We start from the raw sequence: 21,091 nt of genomic DNA on the forward strand, positions 1-21,091 counted from the left end.
ATGATAAAACAAATAAACTATATAATGATTTGACCAAATCAATTAAGTATGTTAAGCTTTATTCATCCACTTAACAGAAAATTAGTAAAAATATTGAAGCGGAAGTTTCATGAGAGGTTCTAAAATTGAATCTCCTTGACCCATAGTGATCTGGTGCTAGAAGTTCGAATACGATTAAATTAAATTAAATAAAATAAATTTTATTTAAATAATATATTATAGTAAATATATGAATATTATTCTTGAAATTGTTATTTTAAAATTTAAAAATCCTAAAATTGAAAATTCTTGCTCCACCATCGATCAATAATATATGAGACCAACCATGGTCACATACTCACATTTGGGCTTTGGCCGCCAGTTTCCTCAGATTTGGTAAAAAATATTATTTGACAAATAATTATGTATTGATTATTCATCGCAAGTCGCAACGTAGTGAAAGCATAATTAAAAGTAAACAAAAAAACATAAAGATTTCAATTATCATCAATCATGCATGATCCTTTGCTAACAAGTAATTCGTGTTGGAAAAATACTACTAATAGAGAAGCAAAAAATTAAGCCCTCAAAATAGGCTTAGCCTATGGGATCGGCCCAATCCAACCCATTGGGGTAGGGTTGGGATAGAATAGGATTTTCAAACCGATTTAAAATAGGAAAACTTACTTATATTAGATGAGTGTCTTTTAATAAATAATTACTGATTTTAGCGATATTTTTTATTTATTACCATTTATAGCAATACATAACAATACTATATTAAATCTGCAATATGTATTAAAAGTGAATTAAGTATGCAATATATGTGTATTATAACTGTTTTTAAAAATATATTATGCTTGTTTGATAAGAAGTTGACACATTGTATTACAAGTGTATTAAAATGTGTGACAAATGTATTATCCATCAATAAAACTTGTATTATATGTATAAATTGTTCTTTGTAATATGTATTAAAACTGTATTATAAATGTATTAAAAATTATCAAGTGAAAAAATTCCTATAAATGGTAAATATTTTTTATTTATAGTATATTTATGTAAGTTTCCCTTTAAAATAAGGCGTATAAGCCTAACCCATATAAGCCATTGGCCCATGAGGCTTGATCGGACCGGACCATGGACCAAAACATTTATTTAAGAGTAACTTACAACAATCTCGTTAGTCTATGAGCTAATTACTTAAATGCACGTTATGTTGTAATATTAAGAATCTTACCAGATTTTGGTACATCAGATACATGCAGGATACATGGACTCAAAATTAGGTTAATTTGTTCTAGATACACTTTACCCAAGTGGATTCGCATCTATCTAGGATATATAGACAAATTATGCGCCCTCGTTTCCCTCCCATCTCGCTTGCCACTCGCTTATCTCGCTCACGTATCTTGGATGCATCACACCAGCTACATGTATCTCGCATATCTAGTATCCTAGATACATACTTATTACACTAGATTTTTTGCTAGTGTTATTGAAACAACACCATTGTTTGCCATATTTGATTTGGAAATCTTCTCATTTTCTTGATGTTATAGAATTTTAAGTTTGAAAAAAAAAGGCTAGCCCGCCCCAACCCTTAGCCCTTCTAGGGTTGGATTGAGCATTTTCAGATCTTTCCAAATGAAGAGTTATCCCGTCCTAGCCCTTTAAATTCCTTGGCCCACGAGTTGACCCTTTTGACAACTCTAAAATTAATGAATAAATATACAAGAGAGATTTGAGACATATCTAACCGACAACTTCTTTTTTTAAGGATATAATAAGTCTATTACTAAAAAATATTTTTTAAAAGTGACAACAATTTATTTATTTATTTTACAAAAATAGCTTTGAATTATCGAAAATATCGGGTTTATGTTTCGTTAAGTTTTGGGATCAATTTCACCCTGTCCATCTATTTTAGGGACCACATTTATCCTTATGTCTAAATATCTAATAATTAAAAAGAAGTTATTTTTATTTTTCAAATCATACTGAGTATTATATTTCAATTGATATTGAACTTATAACTAATAGAAGTAAAATATTTTTAAAATAGATAAATAATTATTTAAATAGAAATATATTAGTATATTTCTTAAAAATAAAATTTAAAAGTGATCAAGTTTTCGATGAGAAACTCGAGGCTCAAAATCAAAACTCTTACTAAAAACATAGAAATTTCTAACATCCCACCATACCCTTTAACGGTAATATTACTAGTACACAAGATGAACCAAAAGATATACAAATATAGTTGTATCTAAAATCTCAAAATTAATATTCATGTCCAAAAAACAGAAGAATTATATTATGATAAGTTTTACAATCAACTACATTTCCCTTTTCTAATTGAAGGGACAAATAAACTACAAAATACAACACCCTTACCTCAGAATCAGAAAGAACTTCTTTCCAAGAAAAGAAGCATTTAGTACAAAAAAAAATTCTGTTAGCAAAACACTTTATTCTATCAAAACATTTACAAGAGCAGCTTCAACTCCTCTTGGGAAGGAACTTGACTTTCCCTGGTATTACTTTTATTAACATAACACCTTTTACACTCAACAAAATAATCTAAACTCTTATTTACTCCCCGGCCACTTCCACGACGGTCCTAGAGAAGAAGGTAAGTCTCCGATGGCTGTTTCATCTGTTGCTTGGCTTGCTGTTGTGACCAGTAAGCGTGAGCGGTGAGGACCCTGTCCAAGAGCTCTTGTGGCACGGGCTCGCCCCTCCTTTGCTGAGGGGATATTCTTGCTGTGTGCACCAGAGTTTTCCATTTGTCCTGAATGGTAACCATCAATCAAATTCCATATCATGCGATTACTATGTGTTCAGCTCATTCGCAGAAGGTTTTGTTAAGTAATGTAGATGTAATGGAAATGAAGACCATCATGCAAGTATGCCACTTTAAAAGTCAATTGATTGACAAGTTATACCTTCAAATCAACATAAGTTCTATGTTTGGCATTATCAAAAGCTTGAAGTTTAACGTCACGCCATCTGCAAAACAATAAGACAATAACTGAAAAAATTGAAAGAGAACTCAAGAGGTAAGCGGAAGGTGTATGGATAGCCGTACCTTGAAATATGGTTTTACTAAACATACCTTCCTGTTCCAAGCTTCTCAACAGCTTGAACAAGTGCTTCCACTTCAGAGACAGAAAAAGGTCTACGGATTCGACGTTGTGTGGCCTCGGATCGCTTGGGCTTCCGCAATGGGACTGCAGACAAGGCTTCTGCATTTACTGCAGTTAGTGGAACCAATGCTCTTGAATTTGCGGAAATTTTCTCTAGAGCCGCATAATGAGGAGATGGAGCTGATTCATGGTCACTTTCAAGAAAGTTACTCAAACTTGTTCCTGTATGATCATCAGATCTCCCCTGCTGAATGCCAGTATGAACCGCAGTAGAAGGAGATGAGCACCTGCTGACATATATAGTGCAAAATCATGGACTTCTGATTCTAGAACGTTTCAAAGGGAGCGTAGTTCCAAAAAAAAGGTTGTTGAGAATACAATGAAATAATAAAAAGTGTGCTCGCTCTAAAAACTTAAGATTTTAGATGAAATGGTCACACACTTCAACTAAGCTTAAAAGTTTAAAGACCACGAAAGGGGGGGGGGGGTTCAGAGCGGACAAAATACTAGAAAGAGTAGAAACAACCCGTGAAGATTTGAAAGAAGTTATTGACTTCTAATTTCACAATAATCACACGTATATATCTATCTACCCATATAACTGGTAGATAAATTGAAGCAGCAGCAGCTCAATAATAGAAATGGCTGCGGTCCTAATATCCACCATAGATCGACAAATGGAATACCTTGTTAGCCGTTGAGGTGTTTCATAAGGAAGTACACAAGAACGACAGTCTTGACCAAGAGGTTGGGAAGTTTGAACTGGATTGGGCTCGAGTGAGAAGCCCAGAGCATCAAGCTTGTAATCGTGAGATATTCCAGTCTGTAACAAGGTTTTGTTATCATCTCTAACCTTCTTACCCTGAAAAACCACACCGATTCGTAGTCCACCACCAAGTATAGCAGTCACTGCTTCCATTACAGTCCTCTGCAAAATATTAGAAGCATGAATAGTGCTTTTCCACATTGAAATTAAAAAAAAAAATAGGATGGAATACTGATGATATAATCCTAATTAAGAAAAGTGGATTAGTATTTGAAGGCAATGCTTTCACATGCCTTTAAAGAACCAATAGTTGCATTTTCCGGAATATCAACAAAAAGCTCAGGAACCTTGAAGGACTTAATTCTAAACTTAACTGCACGAAAGGAAAAAATCCATGTTAGAACCATGAAGGAGCGAGGGGTACAAAAGAGTTCATGTGGTGACTCCGAAAGAAGGCCCTCTCACCATGGGAATCACCAGGCCTGAGGAACTCACGACCTCCATTGAAAACTGATGTTCCAGCCGCTGCGCAGCCTGTCAGAGTCGATATGCAGAGGGAAATTAAGTATCAATAGGAATCAAACACATACACGTTTATGCATAGTCATGTGCATGTTGTTGTATGAAGGCGTGAACTCTGAAGAGAACATACCTCCTGAAGATGCTTTACTACTACCGGAAGCATTTCCATGTAAGTCATTTGTTGGAGAACTACTTATTCCATCCGTACTCATCTCTCCTTCGGAATTGGAGAACGAGCCACATTTAAAGAGCTTTCTTTTCTTGAAAGGAAAATCCCTCTGAGACCTCTGGTGCTTGTAGCCAATGTTTCTGTTGTAGTAAACATGCATTGTTTTCGCACCTGGAAAAGTCCTCTTCATGTCAAACTCCTAAGCAATTGAACATGAAGGGTTGCATAAATAATACTCCTTCTGTTTCAATTTGTTTGGCTGGTGTTGACTTGGGACGGAGTTTATGAAAGTAGAGAAGACTATTGAATCTTGTGGTCCTAAATTGAAGATATGTAGAATGTACCAAGAATTCCTTTAATCTTGTGCTTAAATATGTCATGTGAAAAGTTGAAATTAAAGAGTTATCAAAAAAGAAAGAGACATCATCCAGACGGTCCGCCTGGCCACTATTACACCAATTGAGTAAGTTGTTAAGACAAGATTGGTGTAAGTTGTTAAGACAAACAAAATTGAAACAGAGGGAGTAAACACTTACCAGAATTGGCATGACCCTCATCATCAGATTTAAGATTTTCTTCCCAATATTTGGAAGCTAGTAATTTCTTAATTGGCCGATCTCGTACACGTGGTGCTGCCCCGGAGGCCTTATTTGGGGTGCTAGGTTGAGTGCACCCAGAGTTTTCGTCATCATCTTTATTAGCTAACTTTACATCATTCCGAATCACCGGAAAGGACCTACAAGGAGCAGGATATGTAGACAGAGATAATTTTACACTTTCATCTGAAGTAACAAGTGTTGAAGGTTTCTTATCCCAAACATCAGGGAACTTTGAACTGGAAATTGCAGCCCCTTTATCAGTAGAAACTTTAGCTTTATTTGACAGCTCAATTTTCATCTGTTTATCGTTTTCAGTGTCTAATGTACAACTGGAAAAGACTCCACAGCCAGAAGCCTCCCGTTCTGTCTTCGAAGAAAAGTTTTCATGTTCCTCGCTGCTTTCACCATTTACAAACTGTTTAGCAAAGAGTAACTTCTCAGAGCAATCAGAACTCATACTGGCAGATGCAGGTCTAGAGATCGTATCATTTTGAACATGTGGCAGTTCGCTTAAAGAACGATTTACAACTGGAGCTTGTGAGACAAGCTCAGAAATGAAGAAGCCCCGTTCATAACAGCCTTCAGTATAAGATTTTTCTTTTAGAGATCTATCCTCAGCCTCTTTTACCTTTTCATCTTTCACAATTGCACCTTGCTCCTTCCCTCTAACAGAACCTGTAGAATCAGGCGAGCTCTCTCCCTCCCCCAGTAACTTGCCAGCTACAGTAGCTAACAAGTCAAAGGGACAAGTTCCATTGCCATCAGCTTTCCTCCTAATAATACCCCTTCTCTAAGAAATTGACAGAGAAATAAGATCAGGATACGTGTCTCTATAGCAGAGGAATATACTAATAAGACAAATATTGCATCTGAAAAAAAAGCAAGATTACCCTAAGCGATCTGGTAGCTCGAGGTATAGGAGGCACCTGATAGCCATTGAATCCATAATCTAACCTCTTTTGCAACACCATATCTCATCAACCATACCAAGAAAGATCCGAAGAACACAAAACACCAGAGATTTTTTGCCCAAATTTACAGTGTAAAAACATCATGTTACACAACTTTTGTGGTGAACTGCACCAAATAATCTAAGAAAGAAAAGACCTGCAAAAGAAGCATTATAATTCAAGACATTTAAATAAGATAACATTAAGTTAATCACAAGAAAAATATGTAAAATCAAAACTAAATCGGAACAAAAGGATCCTAGAGTTGAAATTCTCTCAATTCAGATTCCAGGGGAAAAAAAGGAAAAATAACAGAATCACCAATATTTGATAAAGCACCAGATGCCAGTAGAAACAAATCCAACAAAACTACACCTTTGTATTGCAGAATTTTATGCCAAACCAAATCCTCAGTTTCATAATCTTCATTTATTGATATGGTTATCAACCTAGATATTGGGGATAATAGATTACGATCTGATATGTTTAAATTATATCTAGCTTGTTGTTATACCCTAAGTTCTGCTAGATTTCCAAGTAAATGAAAGCTTCACATCTTAAATACACAGCTCAAAGTACATATTTCAACCATGATTGGCTGCTTGATCACTACAAAATTGACTGATGTCATAGTCCTATTCCAACATTCAACGGGATTACTTTGATTAGCAAGATCTCTATGGTTTTGCAAGGTCCTCCTCTCCCGTAAATAGATAAAAAAACAGAAGCGAGTATGAAAAATGCACTGAGGTTACTTATTTCCTACATCAAAATTTGGGAAAAGATGAAAACAGCCATTACCAGATCAACACACAATAAGAATGACAAGAAACATATAGACATTCCAACACAACATTTTTCATGATGAGTCGGAATAAAGGCTATATATGAATCAAACCGCCCACATAAGTCACAAAGTCTGGTCTTATGCATCTTACTCGTACCATATCCACGTGATCCATCTCAAATCAATATGAACGAACGATCATAAGCACAATATCCATATGCAATGCAAAAAAATAAGGATATGCTAGAAACTCTCAACACCAAGAAAGAACATACATAGAACCCTCTTCCATGCATCGTTTGTTTAAAGGGATAAAGAAAGCATTTTTAAGGAAATTGTACAAATTTAAAAAGAGGAAACTAAACCCCCCCCCCCCCCCCCCCCCCCNCCCCCCCCCCCCCCCCCCCCCGCCCAAATCTTGTATATACAGCAAGATTTTCCGGGAACGGGTTAGATTAACCCCTTCTGCCCTGCCCCTGCCCCTGCCTACTCCACCGACCACCCCCAACCCTCACCCCACAATAACAAAGCGTTGGATCAACAAAATTAAAACAACAGAAAGATACATAGATCTAATCCAACATACCCTGAATTAAATTTTCAAAAATAAAAACCCCCACTTGGATCCAAGAAATGTACACAACAAGATTTTCCAAATTCAGAGAAAAGGTTGACAGTTGAGAATTCCAAATTACTCTGTTTTAGTCACAGAAAAACCTTTAAGAAAAGCATTCTTCTTCTAACCATCTTGAGAATTTTCTCTTCAAGAAAACCATGTTGTTAAAGCAAAGATTGCAACTTTATGAATTTGGGAACAAATCAACAACAAGAAACAAACAACCCCACCTTAAAAAACACAAAATTTATATCTAAAGACACCAAAATCATCCATGATGATAGAAAAACAAAATAGAAGATGAGAAGTGAAAAAAAGATGTACCCCATAATTTAATGTGATGGAGAAAAACCCTTAGAAAAGCAGCCATGTTTTGTCTTAAACCCCCACTTCTTATACAGTTACTGGCTGTAACGGTAAATGCACTGGGCAGTACCAGGTTTCTGTCACAGGCAGAAACCACCTGAAGACCCGGTTACTCGACAAATGGTGGGCCCATATAAAATCTGTCAGGTTGGACGTAGATCATGCCACGTGGCACACCAAATCCATCAACAGAAAAACGTTCAGTCACCAAAGCCAGGGAAACTTTTTTTTTTTTTTTTAATTTATCAAAAATCAAAAAACAATAAATAAAAATACCAGCACAAAGGTTCTGATAAACCAGTAGTCCAACAAACTCTAAACTGAACCAAGAAGCTTTTCTTTGAATTTTTTTGGGTGTTTTTGTCATTTTATTGTAGAAAATTACTTCTAGATGACTACACTAATTAAACATGTTTTAATATAATATTAGTATTCTTTACTTGATTAGAGATGTAGAAATGTTCTTGACCACTTATAAATTAAATAGAAAATTGTTGAAAACACTCTTGAACTTAGCGTGAATTGTTAGTTTTGTTCATAAATTATTGAGAGTCTTAAAAACATTCATCAAAAGTTTCGTTCATAGCAAGTTGTCTCATAAGACTCTTAATAAAAAGTCGATGTGACAAGATAACTTATAAGAGATGTATTTCACTAATGTGACAAGATAAGGAATGTATTTAAGTTCAGTCAAGTAAAAAGATATTTTTAAAATTGTCAATAGCTTAAGAATAAAATTAGTAATTCACTCCAAATTAAATGGTATTTTCAATACCCGATAGTTAATGAGATTTCGGTGAGTATATGTTATTGTTCTTGTTAAGTTGGAGATGTGTATTTTTCCTATTTATGACAATGTCTTTTCTAAAACAATTTATGTTATTTTATTATGATAAAGTAGTAAATCGAGATAATGATATATATTAATGATAAATGTGTTAAATGATGGAATTTAGGTAAGCATGCCATACACTAATTAATGATTTTGTGTGTGTTGCATGCATTGAGCGCAAATAAGTATTTTTTTTTCTTTTCTGAGAGTTGTTTAAACCTTTTATTTAGTAGATTTTATTTTCTATTAATGAAATTTTAAAGATGAAACTGTAAAAATAAAAATAAAAATATTATTTGACACTTGTCGATTTATAGTAGAGAAAAACGGATTACCGATACTTTCTTATCCAAAAAAGAAAAAACTCGCAGGTGGTTAAAAAGGGATAAAAATAATTATTGATGATTAAGGATTAAAGTAGTTTTTAATTGGGGTTTTTACTGGTTTTTTACAGTTGAGTTCGATTTGTTGGGAGGTTTTTTAGTGAAAGAAGGGTAAATAGAAATTAAGGGATAACAAAAAACCTCTTGTGGGTAAAATTTGAAGGTGAGGTGTGTGTTTAGAGACAGATTATCCACTAAAATAAAATAAAAAATGCCCTTAATTTCGACAAAATAATGGATAAACCTTGTTTTGTTCTCAACACTGTCCTATAAGTCCAGTAAAATTTTGAAAGGTTTGTTATGGGTTCTTTTTTTATTAATCTTTTCTTGTTAATCCATTTTTCGTTTTTTTTTTTTAATTATTTGTATGTGAAAATTCATTTATATGTATAAAAATAAATAATCGATGTAAGCTCATTAAGTAAAAGAATTTTTTAATCATAAACTCTTTAATTAAAAAATCATGACTCCGCCTACGATACAAAACTTATAACGAGTAGTCAAGTATTGAATGAATAAATACACATTTTATTTTACCATAATCTCTAAAATTTTCTATCATTTTAAAAAAAAAATCCCCTCTCGATACATCACTTTCCTCTCGCTGATGCATCTCTATCCCCCTCTCGGATACATTCCTTCCCTATGTATCTGGATATATCTGGATGTATTATCCCCTCTTTGATACATCTCTCTTCTCTCGGATACATCCTTCCTCCCATCTTTGATACATCCCTCTCCTCTCGGATACATCCTTCCTCTATGTATCCGGATGTCTGTTGATGTATCCGAAAGTCTATCCAAAATTCATAAATTTTAAAGGATTTTTTAAATTTGCAAAAGAGTAGGGAAATAATGTAATTAGCTCCTAACACTATGAATTTTATTTAAATTGTATATATATAGGGGTGTCAAAATGAGCCCCCAAATATAGATAACCCACCCAGAATTTTATGAGCTGGGCTCAAGATAATTTGAATTGATTCAATCTTAAGTCTTAGCAATTCAAGTCTTAACACATTTTAAAATAATTTTCAATTGAGTCCAACTTAATCTCCAATTTTAACTTATTTTAAGATTCTTTATTTGCATTGATGTAATGTATGGTCCTATATTGAAGGTATGAATTATTATCTGTTTTATAACTTCTAAGATTTATCTATCCATTTGTAACTTTTTACAAAAAAAATATATATTCTTGTGTTGGAGTTCAAAATGTAGTTATAAGAGTTAAATAACAATATGTTAAAATTATTGAGATTAAGCGGGTAAAATTGAGCGGGTCATGACCCAATTCAACTTCTATTTCAACCTATTTTAATATTTCAATTTCAATCCAACCCGCCCATTTGACACCCCTAGTTATATATAGTGACAATCAGAGTCCTCTTCTTTGGAGGCTGATACTCCCCCTGTTCTATATTAGTTGATCGTTTTCCTTTTTACACACATATTAATAAATTATAAATAAGAAGATAATTTTACTAACTCCCCTTAAAAACTTTTTGGGAATTTTACAAACAAATGTAAATACTTTCAAGAAAAATTAATTGCAATTAATGATAATTTATGAAAAATTTAATTCATGATTTCTTAATTTAGTAAGATGAACCACTAATATGAGACAACTACTTTACATAAGGTCATCAACTAATATGGAACGGAATAAGTAATTTTCTTAGCTTTCATTTCCCCCTTTAACCAATCCCTTTATAGTTTTTATAAAATCATACTCCATTTTAGCGCCTTACCACAAAAGTAATCAAACAACTATCACAAAGTATAATAAGTATTACTATGCTTTAGAAAGTGATACATGAAAGTGATGGTAGTTCTTTAGAAAGTGATACATGAAAAATATACCATGTGGGTTATATGTACATTCCAAGTGAAGACAAGTTCTACCATGAGTAGACACTCAACTCATAAGGAGTAGTAACAAGTGTTAGAAACTTATAGACAAGTGAAGTAGGAAAACCAGTAGAGCATGAATAAGGTGATGATCATGTATATAGAATGTGACTTGTGACAAGCATATAACATATATCATTTGAACCTCGTTGATTCATATAAATGAAACAATGACATAGGATCGTGCCTAAACGGAAAATGATCGTGTTAACCTAATGTATCTTAATTCAAGTAAATTATGATATAACAAATTTCCTTTAAAACGATAATCACTTTATCTATATCAAATAACATAACCAAGAAGCTCACATTAATCATTTGATTAATGCAAAACATGATAAATCACCTAATCTTGTTTAGTTAATATCTATTTTTATTTTATTATTTAATCATGATAAATAAATAGATTTTTAGATTTACACTTTAATTTACCAATGTACACCATTGGGTCAAAGTTCAGACTTCAAACCACATCCTATTTGGAAAAGCACTTAAATAAAGTCCATATAAACCAAAACTCCATAGCACGTGCCCATCAAGAAAAAAATTGTACCCAAAAAAAGAAAAAGAATTATAGCCAAAGTAGAACAACCAAACATTGTTGCATTCTCCATCTATATCTAATCATTTACATAAAAATCTAGATCTACAATCATATTATTCCTAATTTCATATTAATTCTCACCGTCGTCGATTTCATCGAAAACCCTAAAAATTTACTCAACTTAACATTTGTTTTCTATTTTGTTCACGATGAGACAGAGGAAGAAATCAAATTCCGATGTTCAGCAGGAAGACCAACATCAGAATGGTCACTTATCAAAGTTCAGACAGCTTTTCGATCCTGAAGCTTCTTGGGATAAGGTTTGATTTTTACTTGTTTCTTTCTTCAACTATTGCGCATTGTTTAATCTTATATTGATGTGCTGATTCCGGATTTTTAATGTATAACCGGCTCTTTGTTTCTGCTAGATTTCCTCATACTAATAATAAAACTTCTTGCATATCTGAGATATAAATTGTGAATCTAACAACCCCACAAATAGAAAAGCCCTTATTATTAAGGTTTTGATTTCATTGGAGTGTTTTGTGGGAGATTTGGAGTGAGTAAGACTTGCAAGTTCTTTTCTTTTTTTTTTTAGTTTTTGTTGTGTGATTTATTCAAGTTTTATGGTTGCTCTTCACAAAACTGCATAGATGACAGTTACAAGTAGCTATAACTGTATTTACTGTTCAACCATTGCTGTTGTTTTTATTGAAGTAAGTTGCTTTATTAAGAAAGCATCAAGTAGATGCATAATTACAGGGGCGTGATTACTAGTAGGCAAAAATATAAAAAAGAATTGCAGGCCCCTAAAACTCTTCAGTGTTAGATACTGTGGAGAACTTTGTCCAGCAGAAAAGGTAAACTAAGCATTTGTCTTGAAGAGCATGAATGGGAGTTGAGGAACGATCAAAACATCTTTTGTTCCTCTCAGTCCAAATACACCAAAAAGTTGCAGCATGAATTATATTCCAGACCTTTCTGCTGGTTTTATCAGCTTTCCAATAAACTCTTAACACATGTGAGCTTCTCTCGAGCTTTGTGTCATCACCCAGATTAGTTATAAAAATACACAGGAACATGTTCCAAAGATGATAAGCATTGCTGTTGTTTTCTTAAAAGCTTAGAGAATTTTCAACCAGTAGAGGTTTTAACTTTTTATTTGTTATGACATTAATCTTAAAGGAAAGATTCCTAAGACTTTTAGCTTCTCCGTTATGCCACAGCTTGATGGATCACTCAGGTTCAATTTCGGTCTTTGGCTGTATTATACATTAGACAAACTAGTAATTGTTTTATCTTGTAATTGCAGGATCAATTGGGTGATGTATTGCATTGGACTAGACAATTGATGGCTGTTGTTTGTGGATTAATATGGGGTGCCATTCCTTTAGTTGGTGGAGTCTGGTTTATGCTGTAAGTTTTCCTCTATACCTCGCCGCCTTCTCTTTTTTTGAAGCCATGGAATCTGTTATTGGTTTGCTGTATGTCAAATATACTCTTCTTCATTTCTTTAGCTGCACTTCATATCTCTGTGTTGTTTATCATGTAGATGAGTTTCATTTCACTTCATTAGATCTTGTCAATTGTTGCTTGTATGTGGAGTTCATTTGAACATTAGCGTTTGTCAATTGTTGCTTGTATGTTGAGTTTATTTGAATTCATTAGCTCTTGTCCATTGATTATTATTGGTGGTTTACTTCAGTTCATTATCTCTTGTAAGAAGTGACACTTATTAGGTAGCTTTTTTATTATGGTTAGTTTATATGGTAACTCTCGTGTTTGAACTAACTATTCTGATTTGTTTACAACGACTGGGTCAAAATGTCGTATCATGGAAATTGAAATAATATACTGCTACTTGGAAAGTGCTCCAAATTTTTCTGTCAATATTGAAGTTCTGATGGCTGTAAATATTCATTCACTTAGGAGGTGTATGATTTTGCAAAGGCAGGGCTTTCTGTTGAAGCATATGTAGAGGCAGCGAGCCATGCATTGTCATTAAGAAAAAAGAAACCATAACAGGCAGGGAGGTTAGATGAAGAATTGCTTTTTTTCTCCCTGTAAAGCTTTTAAGAAGAAAGGGTGAAATTCGAGAATACGTGACAGAGAGACAGAGAGGATACTAGTATACACTTTTTTTGGGGAAACTGGTAACCGGCTATTATACACTTCCACTCAATCTTAATGAAAGAAAGCCCTTCCATTCTAATTTCATCTACTGAGGAGGAAGTTCTAAGAACTCATACCAAAGATTGTCAAAGAAATAATAAAAGAATAATCCAAAAATAATAAAAGAATAATCCAAGAAGCAAGGATAAGAAAGTACATGAGCATGCATAGTTGGCATGAACTTCTTTCATCATGCATGTACTTCATTTTCTATAGGAGTATCTCCATCTTCAGTCTTATCTATGTTTATGGGCCTTTGAATTCACTAATTTGTTTAAAGTACTTTCTAAAAGATTCTACTCCCAGTTTAAATGGCTTCATTAAAGTACTTCAACAACTTTTTTCAGGGCATTTAATTAAGGCCTCTTGGTTTGGATCCTATAACTGTTTCTACTTTCTAATTTTGGTTTGGGTAAGAATTAATGAATAGTTCATTTGAATTTTTTTAGTTCTTTATTGAAATTGTAGTTATGTTACTAGAAGTTTTGATATGATTATATCAGGTAAAAGAATCAAAAGCGAATATATCTTTATTTAGAGCCTGTAAAGGCGTTAACTAATTTTTGCTTGAGCCTTTAATCACTAGTTGACTGGAAGACCGATCCTTTTTATTCTTATGATGGAGGTGTTAGAGTAAGCTCGCTAACACTTGAACTATCTACTGGGTACCTGCCACCTCCCTCTAACGTGTTTTCTCCCTGTTGGGATTTGAATCTTAATTTTACCATGCTGTTCGTCTCCTTCATTGACCGCTGTATCCACCCACTTGGATGCTGACTGGAAGAATACTCTTCTCTTTTATTGGAGTAAGAATTTCTTTTTGAGGAGTGAGGTGAAACCTCTTTGTCCTTCCTGTTCCTCTCCCTTTCTTTTCTAAGTGATCAGTTAGATTTTTCAGACACTACAACTAATAATTGTTTAGACCCTTTCAGGTAAAAAACATGGCAGCATGTATCTGCTAAGATTCCTAATTATTTTGATTAGTCTCTTTCTAATGAAAAGATAAGTCAATACATCTGTCTCTAAGAGTCTTTCAGGAAGGGACTTCTACTATGATCTTCCTCTAACATACAACATTAAGATTGATCTTTCCTCGGAATTACCCTGAACCATATATTTCACGGATGCGACTATTGTTTTTGGTGTTGTCAGTGAGTGAGTGATTGACTGAATACAAAACTTTTGATACGGGAGAGAAGTTGGAAGACCAGACTTAAATGTAGGACGAAGGTAGAACCTAAAACTCAAGAGCTGTCGTAGGAACAACTATGCGGTTATTTTGCTTCATATGGTGGAGATCTGTGATCATGGTTGAACATTATAAAATTTCAAGTTCATATTCTTTCTGCTTTTTGTAGTTATAGCATTGATAAGACTTATTCCGAGCTAAACCAATTAGGAAGTTCATGGATGCTGAACTATTTGAATCGTGTTTTCAGATGAATAGTCTCTAGTTATACTATTTGATGCTGATAAAGCACATATATATTATAATCCAAATACTGGAAGGAAATCCAGTAGAGATCTGCTTCTCATTCTTTTAATTGGAAGGATGCTGGTTGCTTGAGTTGAAGATCATCCTATTTTTCAAATATTTGGCCGTAATTTTAAAATCCTGTTCTGATTAACCGATTCTTACAATTGTATTTGCACTTTTCTTAAAATTTAGGTTCCTTGCACTTTCAACTGGTATTATCTACTGTTATTATGCGCTGGTGCTAAAAGTTGATGAAGAAGAATTTGGTGGGCATGGAGCTCTCCTCCAGGAAGGGCTTTTTGCTTCTATGACACTCTTTCTGGTAAACTTCTTTTCAACCCCCTTTTTACTGTTTATAAGTGAAAAACAAGTTATGTCCTTTACCTTCGTCTCTCATATTGTTGCTAATATATTTTTTATCCTCCTGTTTCTTTTATTATGTTTGCACAGCTTTCTTGGACAGTAGTCTACAGTTTGGCTCACTTCTGATGCGGTTTTCTCAACTTGACTGAGCTTCCAGTTTCTTTTTCAAGTCAGAACTCATATTTTGGTAGACGGTTCCAGGTGTTATTTTTGTTGTTGGGATGGAATTCCCAAAAGGACAACGCTGGCTGATAAAATGGCCAATTTTCGACTGTGCAATATTATCTTCAGTGTAATCTGAACATGGTAGCTTTCCTTTTCGAACATAGTTTAAAATGTATTTGTTCAAACATTCTTTCCTCTTAGTGCAGATCATGCTTTGACCCAATACCTATGCTTGTTTCTTTGGTAGGTAGAATTACACTCTAGGCCATCTATATCCTGTTCAGATATCTTATTTGAAACAAATTCAGCAGTTTCTCAGTCACCACACTTGCAAAACATGCCCACTAATTCCATCTCATTTATACTATTCAATTCAATTGGCCAATTTTGAAGTGGCTACCTATGCTTTTCATTGATTCAAAGTTGGAGATAAATATAAATTATACATTTTGATGTAAATGTGCATAGAAGCAGAGATGCTGAATGAGAGGAGCCAGCCAAATACTGGATAGACTAGTTCACATATATACAAATGAGATATTGTTCATTTCATAAAAATCAATTTTCTGTTCACCAATGACCACTTCACATATAGACAAATGAGATATTTTCATATCATTTCATGAAATCATATCTGTTGACTAAATTTTCTCCAAGCATGAGCAAATAGACTATAGTGTCTAAATATCTGGGCGGAATTCTTCTATTATATTACTAGTAAATGTTTCATGATGTGAGACATGCCGTTGAGTTGTATTTAAGAACCCAAACAGCTTTTCAACCGATTGCAGTATAATTTTCAAATCTATTTAGTATGGAGATAGCACATGAAAGGCGAACTGTGCTGTGGCTGATAAGAAGGTGTACATAACGCTTCGTGATCATCAGGATTAACTGAGGGGAATTCAACGAACATCATTATCACGCCCATCTTTGCCTCTGTCTAATTAAGTAAACGCGACCATAAACCCAACGTCTGCCAGGTCTTGAGATGGATTGCTGCAGTAGAAGTACATGGTATTAGGGCAATTATATAGTACTTGAATGAGATAAGAATCTGAATGGTGCAAAAATGAAATGAATTCTGCCTTTCTTAAGGATGTAGAGAGAAAAATATAAAATAGTAAAAAGAAGAGTGAGAATAGCAATTTAAGTTTGAGAAAAACTCTTTCATTATAATTATGAACTAAAATAAATAGAGAACACATTCAAACTCAAAGAAATACAAATTCAACACGTTAAGATATAGTTTTATCTTCTCTTATACAACATTTGATGGCATAACAAAATATGATGTTGCAGAAAATTTGAAATTGAGAAATAGAACATCATATCATAAAAGAGACTAATATTTTCAGACACAAGAAGCAGAAAATATAACTACGCCATTATTTACATGTATTTAGATAAGCTGGAGAAGTAAATAAAAATGTAACAGTGACAAAAAAAGGAAATATACGAAATTCTTCCAATCAAATAAGCATGTAGTGTAAAGTAAGATGAGAACCGAAGTCATGGTCAAAATTACCTCAACCTTGGTTTGAAATTCTAATCTGCTTCCACAAACATGACAATCAGCTCTATGCGGGGAATGATAGGATTTCTCTGCTTTCAGGAAAGCAAACACCTGAAGGTAATATTGTTAAGATCTATAAAATTCATCCATTTCAGTACAAGGAAATACGATTTAACCCTTCATCAATGGAATCATATCAAATAACTTCTAGAAATATTTGTGGAGATGTGAGAAGCTAGTTCGTAGTTACCTCCTCACCACAGTTTGGGCATGCCCCTTTCAGAGCTACCAAGTCATTTTTCCAAAGTCCTTGAAGTGCTCCAACTGTGATTAGTTATCTTAAAGTTATAACTGTACTTGGGATGCATTGAAGAAATAAATTCTCAAAAACTATGGACAGCGTTGTTTCTAGACATGGTTAAACAATCACATTTACAGTGGTGATCATCACCAAAACAGTACAACATGGAGGAAAGTAATAGAAAATATATAATTCAACAAACACCATTTCCTAACAGTAACCTTCTTGATGAAATTATTGCAAACCTCACTATAGTACCTAATTATGCAACAGTACCAACCTGATGCAAAATTAGAAGGGGAACGAAGTTACAAAACTATTAAGGATCAATCTTAAACTAAATTTTCCTCTCCAATTCTTGACAAGATGTGATTGAGCTTTCCCATTTTCAATTCTAAATTTCTTTTAGATGATTAAGATCCTTTTGTGCACACATAGATGGAGGTACTCTCATACAGTTATTCTCCACCTTTTGATGAAAACACTCATTTGCAAAGAACACAACTGTATTTCATCTAAAGAAAGGCAGACCATTTAGAGACTGAAAGATCCAAAAGGATAAGATGTTGTTTCTTTTTTCCTTTGATGTCAATCAACCTGAGCAAAAAAGCGTAGATAGCAGCAGGTAAATTGAGATGGATAAAGAAAATCATTTTCTCTTTATAAGTAGTCCTTTCCTATTAAGGAACTAAAAGATGCTTATAATGCTCACCAACTTATATTACTTGCACTAGAACTCGTAACTAATGAACACCAAGAAAACCAAAGAAAAATGATGTCAATGGAAGGGTAACAAACATGATTAAAAAAATTAAAGTTAAATATTGTTGAATTAATACTTCTAAAAGCACATCTAAGTAATTTATATATCAGTATGAGGGTTTATGTCAAACATTTATAATGATTAAACTTGAGAAATGAAGGTTCAAGAAAGAAAACTCATTACCTGAGGCCGAAGCAATTGGAAAGCCTATGATAGATCCCAACACCATAAAAAGGATTCCATTGAGAATGGTAAACAACTCAAAAGATTGATCAGTGTAGGGCATTCCTGATTCAAATGTGTCTTGATAAGCTTGAACGATGGTGCAGATTAAAGGCACAATCAAGAATGAACTCCCAAATCCAAGAATCAACAACCATACACTTGCTAATGCAAACACCTGTGAAGGATCTTCCTGCCCTACATCCACATTAATCAATATTCAAGTGTGGGACGAAAGCTTGGTCTACAATTAGAAAAACTACTCCAGGATGAAAAATTCTTCTTCTAGGGAATGACACAGCTGAACTAGATTTGCAAATAGCACTGTGGGGTAAGTAATGTACGTATACATCCATAATGTTTTCTTTCTCCTTTTTCCATGGAAGGTGCAGAGACTTCATCTACAGAGGACAAATATTAAGTCCAAGGGAAATATCAATCAAATAGGATTTAGTGAAGACATACAAAGCACAAGCAAAGTCGATGGATCAAGTTTGGTATATGATAAACTATAGACTTAAATATATCAAACAAGTTACTGATTTAGAAAAAAAAGAACAAAAAATTAGAAAAGAAAATTAAGGTAGAGAGTTTATAACAAGGTGCAATTTAACGTAAATTTAAGATACTTCCACTTGGAGTTTGAAGAACTCATATTTACAGTATTCTAAAAGGAATGGAAGAAATATTCCAAACAGAAATAGTTCTAACCAACAAAGTTAAAGAAAGAATTCAAATGGATACCACAATAACAAATTCATATAACCTATGTATAACACAGTAGTATTACAATAACCAATCCATATCACAGTAGTATCACCTCTGCGTCAGCATAAGTTGAGTGCCGCCTGAGACTACAACGGGGATACTTGACTACATGCTTTGAACCATACCACCGTAATCTTAACTGTAGTACAAAAAAAAATACTGTGCATGAGGATCAGAACATAAAAGAAAAGTTCAAGCTATCAACTATATTGAGAAACTTACCTCTACTTTGTCAAACATATCATCAACTATTAAAGGCATTCCACTGTAATAAGCATCACGTGCCTAAGAGAAAGCAGAAGTACAAAATCAGAGAGCAGAAGGACAGTGGGAAAAAGGAAAAAAAATGGGAAAAAGAAATCAAGTTTCTCTGTGTTACCACTAATCTTTATAGCTCAAGAATTTACAGGAGATTTTCACAAACACTACCTACTCATAAATCCTTGTTGAAATGCATACAGTTTATAAGTACGGGTTTTTGGCCAAGGACTAAAACTGACCCATCATGAACTAGAAATCACACAGACAGACCTCATATATACCACTCGCATCTTCTTTAGCTCATCAAATTATCAAAAAATTCAAACAACAAATACAAAGTACAAACATAATTAAGTACTTGAAAAGCATCAGTAAGCTTTTAATCACTCAAACGTGCTTCTAATTAGGTAGTGATTAAACTCAAGTGATTCAACACATGATAGGGATACTTTACATACTCCTCTGTCCCAATTTATGTGGTACAATTGAAATTTCAAGATTCAAACCTCTATACTTTAACCATGATTTTGTACATAGAAGCTTTAAGTTATTTGAATAGAACTCATATATTTGAATTTTGAAAACTACTTGAAAAGTACTATAAATAACAATAATTAACACATTCTGGTCGAAAAAAACTTGTTTGACTCTTGAAATTTCAATTGTGCCAAATAAACTGGGACAACGGAGAATTTAGTATGTGAACGTTTGAAGGCACATTTGAGTGATCATTTCTTTGATCAAGCAAAAAGCTCAAACACACCATACTCATAACTCATAGGATAATTAATATCGAGAGTTCTACAAGGTAATTTAGGCCGTGAATAGAAGTCAATGTTACTGATTCCATTGAATAATCAAACCAACCTTAATTTCGTTAATAGTGCATATTACAAAGCTTCTTACAAGCCAAAAATCTTCCTAACAGTGAGATGAGCATTACCTGGCGATAGAGGGCTTCTAAAGTTTCTTTGCTAGCTGTTTCAATAGGTCCGACGAAAATACATGAAGGTGCTAGAGGTGCCTCTCGCTCTTCACAAGTGGATACGCCATGGCTCCTGGCGGATATCCGTACCGGAAACGAAGCTCCGGCGCGAGAGTTGCTTCTGCTCAGCTCGATTACAGTGGAACCGAGTACGCGGCGAGCGATGGGAGACCACGCGCCGGCCATGAACCGGAAGGAAATGGTGGTTACGTGATGACAGCAGAGAATTTTTGAAGAAAGGAGTGGTCAGGATATTGTAAAATCGACGGGTAATTTTGGGTCTGGTTCGTTATGGCCACGAGTTTGTGGTGTTTATAAAGGGGAGTAGAATGACGAAAATGCCCTCCTGTGGTCGTATTTTGATTTGCTAAAGTAAATATCTGGTTATTAGTCGCTGATATTTTTGTCATTAGTAGCAACTCGGTCAATATCCTTTTCTGGACAGGAAGGCTGTGGAGTAAGGACACTAAAAACTCATTACGTAAAATTCAACATTATTTTTTTTATTGATAAGACACACACCTC

General features: G+C 34.0%; 3 protein-coding genes across 8 annotated transcripts; 1 reads left to right on the plus strand and 2 right to left on the minus strand.

Moving 5' to 3' along the window:
* Positions 1 to 2,288: 2,288 nt before the first annotated feature.
* Positions 2,289 to 8,064, minus strand: LOC125874478 (telomere repeat-binding protein 5-like). 6 transcript variants are annotated; one of them, XM_049555368.1, is made up of 10 exons: positions 7,862 to 8,064; positions 6,075 to 6,291; positions 5,122 to 5,974; positions 4,547 to 4,756; positions 4,360 to 4,428; positions 4,188 to 4,267; positions 3,815 to 4,056; positions 3,098 to 3,418; positions 2,928 to 2,991; positions 2,289 to 2,773 (listed from the first exon to the last, which is right to left on the minus strand). In XM_049555368.1, the coding sequence occupies exons 2-10, from the start codon at positions 6,153 to 6,155 to the stop codon at positions 2,603 to 2,605; spliced, it is 2,091 nt and encodes a 696-aa protein (XP_049411325.1). In that variant the 5' UTR covers positions 6,156 to 6,291; positions 7,862 to 8,064; the 3' UTR covers positions 2,289 to 2,602. The 6 variants fall into 6 exon arrangements, 5 of the variants coding, with proteins under 5 accessions (XP_049411325.1, XP_049411328.1, XP_049411326.1 ...); XM_049555371.1 differs by lacking the exon at positions 7,862 to 8,064 and adding an exon at positions 7,768 to 7,796; XM_049555369.1 differs by lacking the exon at positions 7,862 to 8,064 and adding an exon at positions 7,508 to 7,757.
* Positions 8,065 to 11,558: 3,494 nt separating this feature from the next.
* Positions 11,559 to 15,975, plus strand: LOC125872738 (uncharacterized). Its single transcript, XM_049553513.1, has 4 exons — positions 11,559 to 11,893; positions 12,886 to 12,989; positions 15,415 to 15,544; positions 15,673 to 15,975. The coding sequence occupies exons 1-4, from the start codon at positions 11,783 to 11,785 to the stop codon at positions 15,709 to 15,711; spliced, it is 384 nt and encodes a 127-aa protein (XP_049409470.1). The 5' UTR covers positions 11,559 to 11,782; the 3' UTR covers positions 15,712 to 15,975.
* Positions 15,976 to 16,405: 430 nt separating this feature from the next.
* Positions 16,406 to 20,849, minus strand: LOC125872737 (PGR5-like protein 1B, chloroplastic). Its single transcript, XM_049553512.1, has 7 exons — positions 20,525 to 20,849; positions 19,543 to 19,605; positions 19,373 to 19,459; positions 18,514 to 18,745; positions 17,517 to 17,590; positions 17,279 to 17,377; positions 16,406 to 16,749 (listed from the first exon to the last, which is right to left on the minus strand). Exons 1-7 carry the CDS (start codon positions 20,750 to 20,752, stop codon positions 16,672 to 16,674), a joined length of 861 nt encoding a protein of 286 aa, XP_049409469.1. The 5' UTR covers positions 20,753 to 20,849; the 3' UTR covers positions 16,406 to 16,671.
* Between the last annotated feature and the right edge of the window lie 242 nt (positions 20,850 to 21,091).

Source organism: Solanum stenotomum, chromosome 8 (genome assembly GCF_019186545.1).
Source record: "Solanum stenotomum isolate F172 chromosome 8, ASM1918654v1, whole genome shotgun sequence".
Classification (NCBI taxonomy): domain Eukaryota; kingdom Viridiplantae; phylum Streptophyta; class Magnoliopsida; order Solanales; family Solanaceae; genus Solanum; species Solanum stenotomum.

Excerpts from the sequence above, each read along its gene's own strand:
- LOC125874478 (XM_049555368.1), bottom strand. The coding sequence starts at position 6,155 with ATGGTGTTGCAAAAGAGGTTAGATTATGGATTCAATGGCTATCAGGTG. Across the intron at positions 4,429-4,546 it reads TAGTAAAGCATCTTCAGGAG|GCTGCGCAGCGGCTGGAACA; the intron begins GTATGTTCTCTT and ends CGACTCTGACAG. Across the intron at positions 3,419-3,814 it reads ACACCTCAACGGCTAACAAG|CAGGTGCTCATCTCCTTCTA; the intron begins GTATTCCATTTG and ends TATATATGTCAG.
- LOC125872738 (XM_049553513.1), top strand. The coding sequence starts at position 11,783 with ATGAGACAGAGGAAGAAATCAAATTCCGATGTTCAGCAGGAAGACCAA. Across the intron at positions 11,894-12,885 it reads CTGAAGCTTCTTGGGATAAG|GATCAATTGGGTGATGTATT; the intron begins GTTTGATTTTTA and ends TTGTAATTGCAG. Across the intron at positions 12,990-15,414 it reads GGTGGAGTCTGGTTTATGCT|GTTCCTTGCACTTTCAACTG; the intron begins GTAAGTTTTCCT and ends CTTAAAATTTAG.
- LOC125872737 (XM_049553512.1), bottom strand. The coding sequence starts at position 20,752 with ATGGCCGGCGCGTGGTCTCCCATCGCTCGCCGCGTACTCGGTTCCACT. Across the intron at positions 17,591-18,513 it reads TCCAATTGCTTCGGCCTCAG|TTGGAGCACTTCAAGGACTT; the intron begins GTAATGAGTTTT and ends AACTAATCACAG. Across the intron at positions 17,378-17,516 it reads GCCCAAACTGTGGTGAGGAG|GTGTTTGCTTTCCTGAAAGC; the intron begins GTAACTACGAAC and ends TATTACCTTCAG.